At 38.8% G+C, this 17,507-nt stretch overlaps 1 protein-coding gene across 1 annotated transcript; it reads left to right on the forward strand.

The window, feature by feature from the left end:
- The first annotated feature begins 3,384 nt into the window (after positions 1 to 3,384).
- Positions 3,385 to 12,885, forward strand: LOC135769090 (aerolysin-like protein). The gene is made up of 2 exons (XM_065278443.1): positions 3,385 to 3,528; positions 11,358 to 12,885. The coding sequence occupies exon 2, from the start codon at positions 11,372 to 11,374 to the stop codon at positions 12,314 to 12,316; it is 945 nt and encodes a 314-aa protein (XP_065134515.1). The 5' UTR covers positions 3,385 to 3,528; positions 11,358 to 11,371; the 3' UTR covers positions 12,317 to 12,885.
- Positions 12,886 to 17,507: the final 4,622 nt, after the last annotated feature.

The raw sequence follows: 17,507 nt of genomic DNA on the forward strand, positions 1-17,507 counted from the left end.
CGCATCAGAGAGGGCGATGAGTGGAAGATGGCATTTAATACACCTTCTGGACATTTTGAATATTCCGTTTTACCGTTCGGGCTAACGAACGCTCCGTCCATCTTCCAGGCTCTGGTTAATGACATGCTGAGAGACATGATTAATATGTTTGTCTTTGTGTACCTGGATGACATTCTCATCTTTTCCCCCTTTATGCAGGCACACACTCAGCATGTTCGCAGAGTTTTACGATGTTTGTTGGAGAATCAATTATTTGTTAAGGTGGAGAAGTGCGAGTTTCATAGGAAGTTGGTTTCGTTCCTGGGTTTTGTCATTGCCGTGGGGGAGATTCGTTCTGATCCTGGTAAGATCAAAGCGGTCGCCAAGTGGCCAATCCCCGACTCTCGTAAGAAGGTGCAACGATTTCTGGGTTTTGCTAATTTCTATCGCCGATTCATCAGAAATTTCGGTCAGATTGCTAAACCTCTTACAGGAGAGGCTCAGGAAGCCTTTGATATGTTAAAGTCCGGTTTTATCTCTGCTCCTGTGCTTTCTATTCCAGATCCTACGGCTCAGTTTATTGTTGAGATTGATGTATCAAATGTCGGGGTAGGCGCCGTTCTGTCCAAGCAGTCCACCAAGGACGGGAAGGTGCATCCTTGTGCCTTTTTCTCCCACCGGTTAAACCCAGCCGAATGCGATTACGACGTAGGTAATCGGGAGTTGCTGGCCGTCAGACTGGCTTTGGGCAAATGGCGTCACTGGCTGGAGGGTGCCTCGGAACCTTTCCTGGTCTGGACGGATCATAAGAATCTCGAGTACATCCATTCAACCAGGAGACTGACCTCGCGACAGTCTTGCATGTTTGATAGCCCTTAGCAGTAAGAGGACCGAAACCATCCTCCCCGAGGGGTGGGTGGTGGGTGCCCTCCGCTGGGGAATGGAGCAGCGGGTGAGGGAAGCTGGTCGAGAGGGGGAAGTGGGTTGTGGGTTCCCGCTGCGCTCCGTTCCGAGGTCATCCAGTGGGTCATGAATCCAAGTTTGTTTGTCATCCTGGAGTTCTGAGATTGTTGGCTACCGTCCGCCAATGGTTTTCGTGGCCCTCTATGGCGTCAGATGTCAGACAGTTTGTATTAGCCTGTCAGTTATGCGCTCGCAATAAGACTTCTCATCCCCTTTCTGTTCCCTCCCGCCCCTGGTCACATCTAGCCGTAGATTTTGTTATTGGCCTACCTAATTCTAAAGGCAACACCGCTGTCTGACATCTCAATTTCCGAGCTCCTGGTGCCAACAGCTTCCCTGGGTTGAATATGAGCACAACTCTCTTCATGTTTCTGCCACCAATATGTCCCCTTTCGAGGCTTTGATGGGTTTTCAGCCACCTCTGTTCCCATCACAAGAATTTGATGCGGTGGTTCCGTCTGCTCTAGCCTTGTTCAATGCTGCTAGGACTTTTTTTACTTCCCCGGCTTAAAAACTGGGGGTTTTTTTCTCCTAGGGGCTTTTTCAACCCGGGGAGGCAGCCTTTTTGGGCTTAACTTCTATACGTTACATTAGTAATATGTTTGCTTATAATGTTGATTTATAGCCGCAGCAAATTTAGCTGCTTGTGCTATCGTGTATTACGTTGTTCTATCTGTCGATCTTCTGTGCTTTTCACTGCATCTATTATGTAAAGCTGCTTTGATACAATTACCAAATTGTGAAAAGCGCAATATAAATAAAATTGAATTGAATTGAATTGAATTTTTATGAATTAAAATTTTTTGAAACATGCTGTGGAAAGAGACGCATTATGTCAAGAATTATAAAAAATCGTCAATAAGCTCATAATTTGTGTTAAAATAGTGTAAATGTTTAGTTTTAAAACCATTTTAAAAAGCTGGTTATATTTTGATGTTTCTGCGCAAGTTCAGCAGACAGTGAGGTTCGGGTTTTTTTCCAATCAAAGCTCGTGAGCGGAGAGCGCATTTCTGAATATTAGAAATATTTTAATTTGAAATATTTATAAAAAATAATAATAATATTGTAATTTTTGTTAGGTCGGACAATGAATACAAAATTTCTCTCTCATATTGCTCTTTATAACCACTGAAAACAGTCAAAAAAGTTAAAACTAGTGGTGGGTACAAAATGACTCATGACGAAATATTGACGAGTACCCACCGTCACCGAAATCGATGCCTATGAAACCCCCCCATCTGTTTTTTTTCACAAATCGCACCCCTATTATCTCTATGGAATGTCCAAAACATGAAAACCAGAATGTGCGTGCGTGCATGCGTGTGTGTGTGCGTGCGTGCGTGTTTAGTTAGTTGCTGTGTGTATTTCGTTTGTAGTTAATAAACCTGTTTGCTTTTCACAATTAAAATATTTTAGTGTTCAATGCTCAACGTAATCAATGTCACTTTATCTGCTTTTTAATCTGGCTACAAACTTTGAGTAGTACTGTATATCAGTAAGAAAGTGATTTTTCCAAAGGCCACAGAATTAAGATTTCTTAGAGTTAAATGTACAATTATGGATATATTTGGTGGACGAATGCATTAATTGTAATTATTAATTCTGCTACATCAGGTAAATAAATTTGTATAGTTAATTACAGCTAATTATATGTATTCCCTTTTTAGCTAAAATCTGCGTTTCCCTTAAATGGTAAATGGACTGCATTATATATAGCACTTTTCACGGACCTATGGCCATCCAAAGCACTTAAAAATTTTGTCTAATTTTCACCCATCCACTCACTCATACACTGATGGTGGTGTCTGCCATGCAAGGCACCATCCAGCTCATCGGGAGCAGTTGGGGTTAGGTGTCTTGCTCAATGACAATGTTTATGTGTTCAGGCCAGGACACTTATGTGATGTTTGGGGCGGGTTGGTTATTTAAACCTGAACTAGAACAACTTTCTGTTTCATGTTGAAACCCCTAAATTTGTCAGGCTGCCACCGACACACAAACAATTATTATAGGGATAGTTCACCCCAAAATGAAAATTCTGTCATCATTTACTTCCATAGTATTATTTTTTTCTACTATGGAAGTGAATGGGGTCCACAAACATTTTAATTACAAACATTTCTCAAAATATCTTCATTTGTGTTCATCAGACCAACAAAGACATTTATTCAGGTTCGTAACAACATCAGGGTGAGTAAATGAAACAGAATTTTGGGTGAACTATCCCTTTAATTCTAAGGGTTCACTTAATTTTTCCACTGCCATTTTGAATGTTGAATGAGTGTATTCAATAAAGACATAAAAGATAAGAATTTTTGTGTCATTATTTTTAGACACATTATGTTTGCAATACACTTGACTTAAAATCATGAAATTCCAAAAGGTTCCCACACTTTCTTGCCACAGGGTAAGTGATTTCGACAGAATTTCTGATCCTCTGGCACTGAAGATGTTGTGGGAGTTTAGTTTAAGGTTACACAATGTTTAAAATGACTCATGAGCTTTCTATATAAACAGCTGTTAGGATAAACAGAAATCATCAGATCATCTGCTCTTCAAGTTTACTATCAGACTACAATAATTCAAGTAAGTGCACTTAACCCATATATTAAAAATCTATTTGTTTTGGACAAAATATATTTTACATTTATGTATGCTAAAATATTAAAACAACAGTGAAGCTCAATTAAATATATTTGTGAATTTGATTAATTAAAATAAAGTTGAAGATTTTCTTCCAAAGTCACATGTGAATGGATTAGGGCTATATATATATTTAATTGCTTTAAAGGTTTGTTTAGTTTTTAATATGTATTTCAAAAATATTCTGACAATCTCCAAAAACATAAAAAGTGCATTACCAGTCAAAGGTCTTAAGACAATTAGGAAATATGTTGTGACTAAAAGCATTAAAAATGAATCAAACCTTTGTTATATATTTAATCATCTGAAGTGTCATCCGTCACCCTTTGCCTAGAATTTGCCAAATCATGCAAATCGTACATCTCCCTGAGATGCATTTTAAACAATATTTTTGACTCCCATTGGCTGCTGCATTTTAAATATTCAGTCTTAATCATACTGTAATAAAGGCTGAGACAAGGGCTGATCTAAGTGCAGTTTATTAAGAGGAATTCACAAACAGGCACAGGTCATAAAACCACGAATCAACAGCAACATTAAAGGCAAAGGCATGCTCATTCAAAATAAGGGGGACGTGCTCCTTTGGATTATTGAGCCAAGTGGATTTAGCATGCAACTTTAAAATCAGTGAAGCATCTTTTCATCTTGTGTTATAGGCAAAATATGAGTAATTCTTGACTTTACTTTGAGATTTTCTGTGTTTTAATCACATGCTTTATTCTGAACGCAATGAATTATTAATGAATTATACAAACCCCGACCCAAAAGAACAGTGCTGGTGCCATCATTGTGTAAGGTCGCCGACACGTTTGTTATCTGATTAAAATAAAAATGCCATCACAAACACTTGCAACACTTTAAAATGCAGCAGCTACCACAATATTTATTTTACCCTATACTTGTGTACATAGATGACGGTTCAAAGTCCATTTCTTAAAGTTTATATTGAGATTGACACCTAGAGGTTGTTTTAAAATTAAATTGTAATGTATATATAATAATACAGCTTTACAATAAGATCTATTTATACTTTGCATCAAAGGTTTCTTTTTATTTCCTGCTTTTGACGTGTTGATCATTACAGCCTATCACAGACGTGACTGATGAGCACATCATGTGACATCAATGTAACTTTTAAATGAGTTGTCAGTATTTTTTGCTTAGTTTTTCATTAATGTGAAAAATATCAATTAAATGAACTCCTAAACACTTTTAAAATTTTTGTCTGTGTAGTCCATGAGAATATTGCCTATAAAACGTTTTCTATTAATAGACATAATAATATGAATAATTATGATTACAGTATGAGGTGTGCACACTGTGCCCCCTTAAAAATGGTGTATGGTGCCCCTGATCAAAGGTAATCCAAAAACAGAGTAATAATCCAAGCAAAGGGTCAGTACACAGAAACAGGAAAAATAGAAACAGCTTGGGGTGTAGCCAGAACCAACAATATTTCGCAGTGGGTGTGAGCATAGTTTAAATAGTCCCGGTAATATTTGGCAACAATCAGTGTAGTGCAAGAAATTGTGGGCAAGGGAGACGTGAGGTGAGGTGGAGTAAAGCCTCTGGTGACCAGCAAAGAGAGCCCCCGGAAGTGCCAGAAGTGTAGTTTTGCCTAAGCAAGTAATTTCAAACATTTAAACATACACCTTCATATTGGGAAACAGTTCAGTCAAGTGTTTCAAACTTTTTACTGGTAGTGTATATTTAATAATTGACGACACACCCCAAGGCCATGCAGAGACCTTTGGAGGGACAGGTGCTCAGAGTATAAAAAGGGCACATTCCTCACCAACACGCATGCACACAATGGAAACAAATAAAAAGGCAAAACAGAATAGAAAAGACCATTTTAAGTCTAATATTTTTCTTAATGTTCCTTCATTTACTTATCCTCATGTTGTTCTAAACCTGTATGAATTTCTTTTTTCTGATGAACAGAGAAGAAGTTGCAGATAGTGACCATAGACTTCCATAGTAGGAAAAAATATTTTGGAAGTATTGTGATAAATGATGAAGATATTTTGATCTTGATGTTATCAAAATAGCACACAGTTAACGGTACCCATTAAATTCCATCATATTTTTTATTTCTACTATGGAAGTCTATGGTCACTATCTGCTGTGTGTTTACCATCATTTCTCAAAATATCTTCTTTTGTGTTCATCAGAAAAAAAAGAAATTCATACAGGTTTCGAAGAACATGAGGATGAGTAAACAATGAGAGAATTTTCATTTTAAAGTGAACTATCCCTTTAATATAATATTAGGTTTAAAGGCTTTTTTGTCATATTTAAAATATAATTCTATTCTAATTCTGTTCTGAATAAAAAAATAAAAAAACAGCAATTATGAAGATAAATCAGAGAATTATAAACGTCTCAGGTTACGTATGTATGTAACCCTTGTTCCCTGAGAAGGGAACGAGACGCTGTGTCAGAGCTGACGCTATGGGGAATGCCTACGGCGTGATGGCATCTGAGTATGTATACCCAGGTGAAAAGTAGTACACTTCAATAATATACTTAAAGTGCTCCATTTTCGCACACTAATTTTGTACTTAAAGGTATAGCGGAAGATTTTCCCGAATTATTTAAAAGAACCGCCCCTCGATATTTTTTAAAAAATGCTCCCGAGACGGAACGCCTGTTAAACGCGTTCACGAGACAGAGAGAGATCGTGCAGGAGCTCAATTCTTCTCATCTCTCTGTTTACAGGTTTCTGTCGGCATGTTTCCCGTGTCTGTGTGGTTCGTGATGACATCGGGATGACCAATAACAGTGGTGATCCACCCGGAAAACGAAAATCTTCCGCTATACCTTTAATATACTAAAAATTCATCTTTAAGATGTTCTTAAGATTATCTAAGTGTACTTATTAGTGCTATTCTGAGACACCATGAATATGAACTAAAATGCACTTTTAACATACTATCTCTGTATTAAAAAATTTATTTAGTTAACACTTAAACTTGAACACATCTTTGTATGAAAATTGGGTTCAAGTTTACTACAGGTGGTACCTAAATAAATTTTTAAAATACATTTTTAGCACATTTTAGTTCATATTTATGGTGTCTCGAAATAGCACAGTGAAGTACACTTAGATGATCTTAGGATTATCGTAAGGAGTACTAAAGAAGAATTTTTAGTATATTAAGGACAAAATTAGTGTGCGAAAATAAAGCACTTTAAGTACACTATGAAAGTGTACTTCTTTTTCACCTGGGTATTTAATTTAACTAATGGTTGGGTGTTACATCATAGACGGAAGCCAGAGAGCATAAATACGGCAGAAAGGAATGCCCACTTTATCTGGCATAAGCCGAAGCGGGTATACAGGCACGCCGGAAGTATGGCCAGGAAGACGCAGCGTCTCGTTCCCTTCTCAGGGAACAAGGGTTACATACGTAACCTGAGACATTCCCTTTCGAGGGAACTTCAATGCTGCGTCAGAGCAGACGCTATGGAGAACATTATACCCAATCTGCCAGACTACAAGTGCCTGTCTGTGTGTAGAAAGTACAACTGAGACCAAAGCACACGATCCCCAGTTAAGATCCAACTCAAAAGTGTAGAAAAGTGAGCGGTGAGGACCTGCTTGCCGCATCACAGATATCCTGGATCGAGGCCTCTGCCCACAGGGCCCTATATGCTGCCATACCTCGAGTTGAATGCGCTCTGACGGTTAAAGAAAAGGGCCGTCAAGAGGCTTCATAAGCACATGGGATAGCCTCAGCTATCCATCTACTTAAAGGCTGCTTGGTGGCCAGGACCCCATTCCAGGCCAAACCCAAGCATACATACATGTCCGAACCTTATGCACGTAACCTGGCCTAGGGTGTAGAAACCCTTCACCATGCCTGGAGCGAACTTGAAGGCAGGTGAGTGAAACTGAGAGAGACATTAAATCTCCTACCCTCTTTAGGGAGGTAATAGCTAGGAGAAGTATAGTTTTCAGAGTAAGAAACTTTCTGAGATGATATCCAATGGCTCAAATGGTGCCCCTGATAAGTCCTCCAGGACCACAGACAGATCCCATGCAGGGATCCTAGAATGACTCGCAGGCCTTAGTCTCCGAGTGCCACACAGGAAACGCATGAAAAGATGGTCTCTACTTAATGAGGGACCAACCACTAAGGTATGAAAGACAGATATAACTGCCACATAAGCCTTAATGGTCAAAGGAGGCAGCCATGCTGCGCACTGCTCCTATAAAATCTCCAGAACTGTACCATGGGGCAGTTAACTGGCTCATCTAAGTACTCGTGGCACCATGTAATAAATTTTTTTTTAAATGCGTATGATTTCCTGGTGGAGGGAGCTCTGGAAGTAAAATAGTCTGCACAACCTCAGTTGAGAGACCCATTTCTATGAGTCTGTCCTCTTCAGAGGCCAGACCCAAAAACTCTAGGCAGGGGTAAAACATAGTGCCCCTCGCCTGAGACTATCGATCCCTACAGATCGGCCCCTGAAATGGGAAGCCGTCTAGGAGGGAGACCAGGTCCGAAAACCATTTTACGGTCGGCCAACATGAGGCTACAAGCAACAGCTCTGCCTGTGCTGCCGGACCTTCTGCAGAACTCCCAGGAGCAGAGCAATCGGGGAAAATCACATCGGAGGCCGTCAGGCTCTACCTGTGTCATGGCAACCAGTCCGAGTGGGACTGGGTGTGAGAGAGAAAACCAAAGAGTACAATGTGAATTCTCGTGAATTGCAAACAGGTCAGCTTTCGCTTGGCCAAAACCTGAGCCAGATTTGCTCCCCCATGTGTGGGTGGAATCTTCATTTCCTGAGCTCAACGCCTGCATCAGCAGAACGTCTGCTCCATGTGGACTTAGAACTAGATTTTTACCTTATGGCCTTCCATAGCCACTTTTAGGCCTTAGAGGGATGCATTCATCTTAAGCCTGATGTGACGACCCTGAGCCCCCAATATTGGCCCTCATGGGAAAGGAAGGTTTCTTTCATAATACTAAGGCACAAAGCATCTGCATGTGCCCTTGATCATGAGAAACGGGTTGCCCCTCAGGAAACCCCATGGTTAAAGGATGAATTCTATACGAGCATGAAACATCCGTGCTTGCAGTCATTGAAATCCATACTAGACCCAGAAAAGAGGCCCTCTGTACTGGAGAAGCATACTTTTCCTGGCTTTTAGTTTATGGGACATTTTTGTCTCTTTTGGCTTTCCATAACTGATCCCAGCTAGAAAGAGATGCGTCTGTCATTAACGTTATGCGGCGACAGATTGCACCTAACTTCGAGCCTGTAAACAAATACCCAACATTTTTTCCATATTCTTAGGGCACAAAGACATATGTGTGTAACCCTGAATATGTGAAAAAGCCAACACTGGCCTTTTTGAGAAAGGAACCGTGGTTTCTGCCATAATACTAGGGCACAAAGCATTCGTGTGTGACCTTGATTATGCAAAACGGGTTGCCCCTTAGGGAACACCCATGGTTAAAGGATGGATTCTATACGAGCAGGAGACAACCGTGCCTGCAGTCGTTGAAATCCATACTACACCCAGAAAAGAGGTCCTCTATACTTGAGAAGCACACTTTTCCTGGCGTTTAGCTGATTGGACATTTTTGCTCTTTTGGCTTTCCATAGCCGACCCTCAACTTAATAGAGATTCATCTGTCATTAATGTCATCCGACAACAGACTGCACCTAACCCCAGGCCTCAAGACAGAAACCCGAAATCTTTCCATATTCTAGAGAATAAAGACATGTGTGCGTAACCCTGAACATGCAAAAAGGGGTTGCCCCTCGGGGAAAAACCTTGATTTTAAAACCACCACTTGGTGTGCAATTGACCGTCAACATCATGGACCATAATTTTGTGATGGTTTTGTGTAGCCTTTGAATAAAAGGAATTCCAATTCCTGCTCTAAAATTAGGGATGAAGCTTAATTTTTGGTGCATAACACCCATCGAGATATGTTTGGAATGTTTTTCCATGCTGTTATAATTTTTTACCAAGGGAACCTGATTTACTGTGCTCTGTACTACGAGAGGCAGAGTGTTCACAGTTAATACATGAGGGCATTGGAGGTGTGGGAACCCGTAAATGGCGGATAAAACCCACACTGCCCAGGAGGGCATACCCTGATAGGGCTTTATACATATATTTGACAATGTTGGAGGCTTTAGGGATAAAGCCACTCATGGCAACATAAAAACATTCTCTAAATATCTCAGCCTATTATGTTTAAAAGCTAGCTGAAGTGCTCAGGAATGAAATGAAGCCTCTGGTGTTAAGATTGCACTCATTTTGTAAGAAATCTCTCATCTAATTTGCTGGATGATATAGTTTCTTTCTTATCTGCTGGTTCATATATATATTGAAACTAGCAGTGTCATGAGAAGGATAAAAGATGGGAGGATAGCAGTGCGTCCTCACTACCATGTACTCGAATATATTAACCCCTTCAGGGGAAGATTACACGAGATTGCGTCCCTCTCACTGAGGGGAAGTAGCTGCAGCGCATTTTGAAAGGTAAGTTATCATAATGAACACGCATCACACCACTCCCTCAAGAGCGGCGTGAGCGTGCTCAGCTCCTAAACTTTCTGATTTCTTGGTTTCCTTCATTATCAGCCACACAGTTAAACTATTCAGACACACCGTTAAAGCTATTCAAACACTCTTGATACACACACACACACACATAGATAGCCGCTGAGGCAAAAAAGATAAAGTGGACGTTCCTTTCTGCCGTATTTATGCTCTCTGGCTTCCGTCTATGACGTCACGCCCAACCATTGGTCAAATTTGATATACATACATACTGTAGGCGTTCCCCATAGCGTCAGCTCTGACGCAGCATTGAAGTTCCCTCGAAAGGGAACAGTATGTACCAGTGATGTTAAAATTAAAGCTCTCTACGTTAAAAATAAAAACTGCTATAATAGTCATTCAAAATATGAATAGTTTTTAGTCAAATAGCAAAGACCAGACCCCTCCAAGCCTGTGAATCCCCCAAACAAGAAGAAGTGAGTGAACATGTATGCATCATTTTTTATATTTGTAGGTCAAAAGGTCATCAAATGACTAATTCTATTCACGGCTAAATTATTTTTGATTCATTTTATTAAAAGTTAGATCAGAGCAGGCCTTCACAAAAGAGCATTTAATTACAAAAAAAATGCCTTGACAAAAAGGGGCCTAACCCTAACACCCAAAGTAATAATGTGGCACTACACAAGCGGAGTTACACTGCGGATGTGCATTATTATCAATAATTCAAAGGACCGGAGTCGATTATTCCTCTTATAATACAATTACAACAGACATTGCTCTGGTGGTTATTTTAAGACATTTGACAGGTCAGGTGTGGATTACTGAAATTAATTAACACCTGTGAAACATTTCTCAATCAATTAAAATAAAGCAATCAAAACAAGGTGTTTTATATATCTCAGCAAATAGATTTTTGGTCACTTTTGGGCTTTCTCTTTTCCATTTTTTATCTTTGGGAAGAGACAACAGAGCCAACAACTTAGTTTTTTATCAATACAATCTTAACAAATAAAGGTTCACAGCAATGCCATCAAAGGACAATTTATAATTTAAACAACATTTAAAAAAAAAAAAAAAAGAAATGTGTTGAAATTGAAGTTTGTGTTTTTTTATAGAACCAAAAGTGGTTATTTTGTGAAATCGTAAAGCAATTTTATTTTAAAATAAAATTTCTAATGTTTAGTCACTGTTTGATTGTTAAGTCATTTCTGGTGTTGATTTGTGATTCAATTTTCAGATCTCGTTTCGAAAATGGCAACAACTGTGGGTTTAATCGGTGGTAATGGAGGTAATCCATTTTCCTTCACTGGTGAGAGTAATGGTGCCAGTTTAGAGAAGATCTGGGTTTGGGTTGTAGACTCAAGGGTGAAGGCGGTCAGGGCCTGGCTTACAGACGGAAGCGACAAAACCTTTGGTAATCCGGACGGATCTTATCATGAGTATACGTTTCAGCCCGGTGAGCTCATCACATCATTGTCTCTGTGGGGAAACGGAATGGGAACGCGTCTCGGAGCCATCAAATTCAAAACCAACCGTGGAGGAGAATTCTTTGCAAAAATGACAAGCTGGGGATTGAAGACAGAATATCCTATGAATGTCGGCTCTGGATTTTGTCTGGGAATTCAGGGAAACTGTGGATCAGACATCGACAACATGGGTTTTGTGTTTCTCAATAAAGTACAATCAATACTTCTTACCAATGTCAAGTATCCCACTCTTTCTGAGATGACACCGCAGGTAGTAGTGGAAGAAATTACATCTAGTTCCTATAAGAATGAAACCTCCACCAGTCAAGAGCAAACCATTGAAAGCTCGAAGAAAATAACCAAAACATGCTCATGGTCTAATACAACAAGCGTTTCTGCAACATTCTCTATGGAGGTGACGGCCGGGATTCTCGGGACTGCAGAAGTTACCACCGGATTCAGTTTTACAGTAGGAACAGAAAACACTTACAGTAAAGAAGAGACGGAGGAAAGAACCGAAACAAAATCGTTTAAAATAGTTATTCCACCGCAGAAGAAAGTGGATGTCCTTGTCACCATAGGCAGGTGTAGTTTTGATGTTCCTTACACCGGGACAATGAAGGTCACGACTAATGATGGTGCAGTGTTAACATATGAAACCAGAGGACAACACAAAGGAGTCACTTACACTGAAATAAGAGTAAGCACCAAAGAATATGATATCCAATAAATTTCTTAATTTGATTAATCAATCTTTCTACATTCAGTTGCAGGGTTTCTGAGGTTTGATTTCAAAATGAATATTTTCAAGTTAAAATTACTAAAGTTTTCTACTTTAAATGAAAGAATAAATAAATCACCCGTATAATCATTTATTGCTTTTTGTTATGTGATTTCTTTATTTTAAGATGATTTATCACTTTATTGCAGGGTTTCTGAGGTTTGATTTCAAAAGGAATATTTTTTAAGTTAAAATTACTAAAGTTTTCTACTTTAAATGAAAGAATAAATAAATCACCTGTATAATAATTTATTGCTTTTTGTTATGTGATTTCTTTATTTTAAGATGATTAATCACTTTATTGCAGGGTTTCTGAGGTTTGATTTCAAAATGAATATTTTCAAGTTAAAATTACTTAAGTTTTCTACTTTAAATGAAAGAATAAATAAATCACCTGTATAATCATTTATTGCTTTTTGTTATGTGATTTCTTTATTTTATTTTATTGATTTATCACTTTACTGTTAATGAGCTGTGTATAATGAAAACTCAACATTAATAAAGTTTCGTTAACATCAGTTGCTTTTGGCTCAGTTTTTTTGTAGCCACTGAAGATTAAACTTTAATCCAACACATAAACCCTGAAACCATAAACTGAAGAACAAACAAGACAAAAACCTTACTAAAGATTTTCTGAAAAATATTATTTAGATCTTTTTACATTGCTTACATTACTTTTTTATTGTGGATTATGTATTTGACAGATTAGTAACAGCTCAGTCCACAATCCACACTGCTGTATAATGAGAAAATAGCTGAGTTTTTACTTTAATCTCAAGTCACTTTGTATTTTTACGTATGTCATCATCAGTCTGAAACCACAAAGAAATGATGATGCGTGGACTTTTAATGCTTCAAATCCTATGGTGCTTAGAGAACAGAATTCATCTTAACATAAACACAGAAACAACAACCTGAGAAGATAAATGAATCCATCTGAATGTTTGCATTTCATTCCTATAACTTTTGCACAGCATAGACTGATATCAGAATGTAAGAATGTGAGTGTGTCAAACTCTACAGAAATAACCTGAACTCAACTCATTTAAGCTGATAACAATATAAGCCGGCAAAAACTATCACTGTAAAACCTAACAGTGTAAGTCACTAAATGAAATGAGTTTATTTAAGTTATTGTTTTTAAAAAAGTTAATTTCACTTAATAAAAACTGTGATATGAACTCCAAAACTGCAAAAAATTAACCATAACTTAAACCGAATAAGATCTACATTAAAAATGAACTTAAACTGAATAAGTACTGAATAACTGAATCACACATTCTCCCTCACACACACCTGAAGACTTCAGGTGAAACTCCGCTACAGTATTACAATGAAGAGTAACGACAAACAACATGTTTTTAAAGTTTAAAGATGCTTTAAAAAGGTTAAAAGAGTTTGCAGTGCTTACATGTTAGCTCTGTCTGTCGTCCTGGCTGTTGCTGCTCTGTGGAACTCCGTGACAGATGTGGGGGAGGGGTGTGTGTCAAAATTAAAGCGTAACTAAACCCCTGGTCAGAGCCTGACTCCACCCACTGGCAATATTTGAAAAATGCAAGAAAAGTGGGCAGATCCCAAGGAGATGATGAACTAAGGAGGAGGGGACGAACTAAGTGTGTGGTGAGATCGTAACAAGGGCGTGGTGAGCTTGAACCTGCTTACGTCACGAGTCATTTTTTGGACCCACCATCCAATAGGAAAATTCAACTGCAGTAGCCACCGTTCAACCTGAAGAGGGCAGCACTCAGACGTTTTTACACCATATATTGCAGTATTGAAACACTTTACATCCAAATGTCAAAAAACTTACTAAAATCAATGAACAGCACTAATAAAGCCCCATTCTTACAGTTCATTAACTAAAAAAAGTTGGTTTAGGGTTTAGTTACTCTTTAAAGCGCATTATTTACTGAATTCAGGCTGAAGTAAATAATGCGTTTTAATTTTGACACACACCCCTCCCCCACATCTCTCACAGAGTTTCACAGGTAAATAATGCGCTTTAATTTTGGCACACGCCCCTCCCCCACATCTCTCACGGAGTTTCACAAACCAGCAACAGCCAGGACGACAGACAGAGCTAGATTTTAAAGGAGGGGCTTATGATAATTAATAATACAAATTATTAATATTTAAATAACATTCTCCACCATCCCAATTAAGGTAAACAAACATAAGCTCAAATGTAAAGTACTTACAACAGATTGTAATAAATTATAAGTATGTGGATCAAATAAAGGTCTTGGGTGTCCGGCCAAAACTCGTCCAGCGAATGTTTAGTCAGACACTATAGACTATATTAGGATATAGCTCTCTTGGCTAAGGAGATGAATATCCTAAAATTGATCCAACAGCTTTAAAAGCAGGTAGCGATACCTTTAATGATTAGTGACTCCAGATTATGAGCATGAACTACAAACAACATCATGTGTGATACAAATCAAACTTTATTGACTAACTAAACACATACTACTCTAAACATACAAACACGCACACACACATACAGGTCAGCATTGGAAGAAGGTAAAGGTTGAAGTAGAGAAAAGAAGAAAGCATGAAGTTATGGCAGTATTTGTAATTCAGCAGGTCAAAGCCTAAAACGAGCCATCAGTGACTTAATGCGAATGCACCTTAGTTAAAAGGGGATAATGATGTGTGATGCATCAGTGGAGAAGACTAAGTCTGATACTTGCATGTCTTGCCCATTAAAAGAAAGTGTCCTGAAGGAGTTTGATAAGGCTTCAGTTGATCTTGGCTGAAAGGATTGATGAGAGAAAAAACAGCTTGATGCAGATGATCCTTCGTAAATGAAACAGACAAGGCCGAGGCCTGGCACAAACTTAGAGGTACGCTGGAAACGTCTAGATTCGTATCCTCATCCTGATGAGAGTCCTGAAAGGACTCAAATTTATCCAGAAAGAAAAACTTAAGAAATGTGTGTGCTTCACACACAAACTTAGATAAGAACTCAGATAACAACTCCCACTTCAGAACTCCATCTCGGATAATAAAACCACAGAACTCCATTGAACTCCTGGGGCCCTATTTTGCACCCAGCGCAATTGACTTTGTCAGTGACGCATGTATCATTCGTATTTTGCGCCGGCGCACAGCGGGTTTTTCCCTCCACAGATGCACGTCAGCAAACTAGGGAATGAACTTGCGCTCCCTGGGCGGTTCAGCGCAAAAAGGAGGCGTGTTGCGGCGCAAACCATCTCTTATGCTATTTTGCAGTTTCAAAAAACAATTGCGCTACTAACCAAAAAAAACTAGTCTAAAGTCAGTGGCGCGTTGCGCGTGGTTCATTATGCTATTTTAAGGGCGCATGCTTGACCATAATGTATAAAGTGCACAACGCGCATACACTTTGCTTATCTAATCTACACAGATGCAACAGTTATTTTTGCAAATCATAAATTGTTACACTTAAAAATATTAATACACGAGATAAGGGGAATCATAGTGGTGAGCATTGTGGTGATAGTTTTTATTTATTCTCATGCAAATAACGATTAAAATATTTTCATAACTTTGTTGTGTGGCTGTATACGTTTAATTTATGTAAATAATAGTTAAAATGTTTTCATAAGAAACCTTAATGTATATGAACTTGATTTGTAAGAGTACTTTGGGGTTGGACCTTGCTTGCGTTTCTTGGGTCCGATTTCAAAGCCCCCAAACCCTTTCAGGGGTGAGGGTGGACGCAGCGATGTTCTCTGCTGGCGTCAAGTCCTGAGGCAGATCCACCTCCCGTTACACGGCGTGCCCGATTTATGCTGGCAAGCGTGGGATTCCCCCGTACAAGGACGTCGGTCTCCTCAGCTGTGAACCGCTCCTGGCGTGCGCCTGGTAAATCCGTCATAATAATAGCAACCCACCATGGAACTTGCGCCCTTGCGTTTAAAGGGAATGTTGGATAGCGTTCTGATTGGTTTATTTGACGTAATGCCCAAACCACACCTATGAATAATGAACCTACTTCAGACCAACCCCTTATTGATTTGCGCCCGGCGCAAGAGTTATTTCTCACGCCGGGAAAATAGCAACAGCGCCCAAGATCCGCCCACAAACTCACTTGCGCGTTGCGCTTCGCACTTGCGTTTCAGATCGTTAAAATAGAGCCCCTGGTGTGTTCTTAGGTAGGGGTTTTTAAGCTGTGAAGAGGTCACACCTTTAAGATGTGTCTGATTCTTCCAACATGCTGTTTTGTATATGGAATTGGATTTGATGTTAAGGTGGAAATGTTGAAGAGTTTCATAGTATTTTTATGAAGAAGAGTTTCCTAAACATAATGCATATTATCATTCAGGAAATCCAAATGGATCACATAGATACCAAACAAGGACTAGATATGATTTGGATTAAGTAAGTAATACTAAACATTCATTTAAACTAGTTTGGGTTAATATACTAATATAACATAAACACCAAGAACATAATCCATGATGAGATTAGAAGTAGTTGATTAAGACATTTCCCTTATACATTTATAAGTGAATTCATGCATGACTAAATAGAAAGTTTCTTTGTCTGTCCCAAAATCTCCCACATTCTTTTGTGGTCGTAAAACTCGTAATCTTGATGTGTTGCCATAGTCACGAGAGATCTGTTCTGCTTTGAAGTGTTAAAGCAGTTTGGGGGGTAGTGTTACAGACCCCTGGGCTTGGCCTGCTTTTTGAGTGAGGGTCTGCACTTATATTTATGAAATATAAGAAGTTATTGTGTGTGTGATCTGGCTCAGTTGTTACAATACTGTCTCAGTTAAGGTAATTTGTGTAATGTTACCAAGAGAGAACGCGACATTGCCACAGCAATATTACCTCAGACTCCTTTATTTAAACTTTAAAAACGTGTTGTTTGTCGTGACTCTTCATTTTAATACTGACTTGGTTACAGTAATTTGTGTAATGTTGGACATACGACGAAACAACGCATCATTGACACAGTAAAATTGCCTCAGACTCATTTTATCAGCAGATTAATGTGCATTGAGTACACCACAGTTCTGTAACGTTAAGTGGAAAATGTATTCATATATTATGTGTTTTCTCTCTCAGTAAGGGCTAAAGTTAACTTACTGTCTGTCTGTGTGTCTGTCTGTTCATTCTCAACCAAACAGTCATTCAAGACCTTTTAAAGT

This window comes from Paramisgurnus dabryanus, chromosome 3 (assembly GCF_030506205.2).
Source record: "Paramisgurnus dabryanus chromosome 3, PD_genome_1.1, whole genome shotgun sequence".
In the NCBI taxonomy this organism is placed as follows: domain Eukaryota; kingdom Metazoa; phylum Chordata; class Actinopteri; order Cypriniformes; family Cobitidae; genus Paramisgurnus; species Paramisgurnus dabryanus.

Excerpts from the sequence above, each read along its gene's own strand:
- LOC135769090 (XM_065278443.1), top strand. The coding sequence starts at position 11,372 with ATGGCAACAACTGTGGGTTTAATCGGTGGTAATGGAGGTAATCCATTT.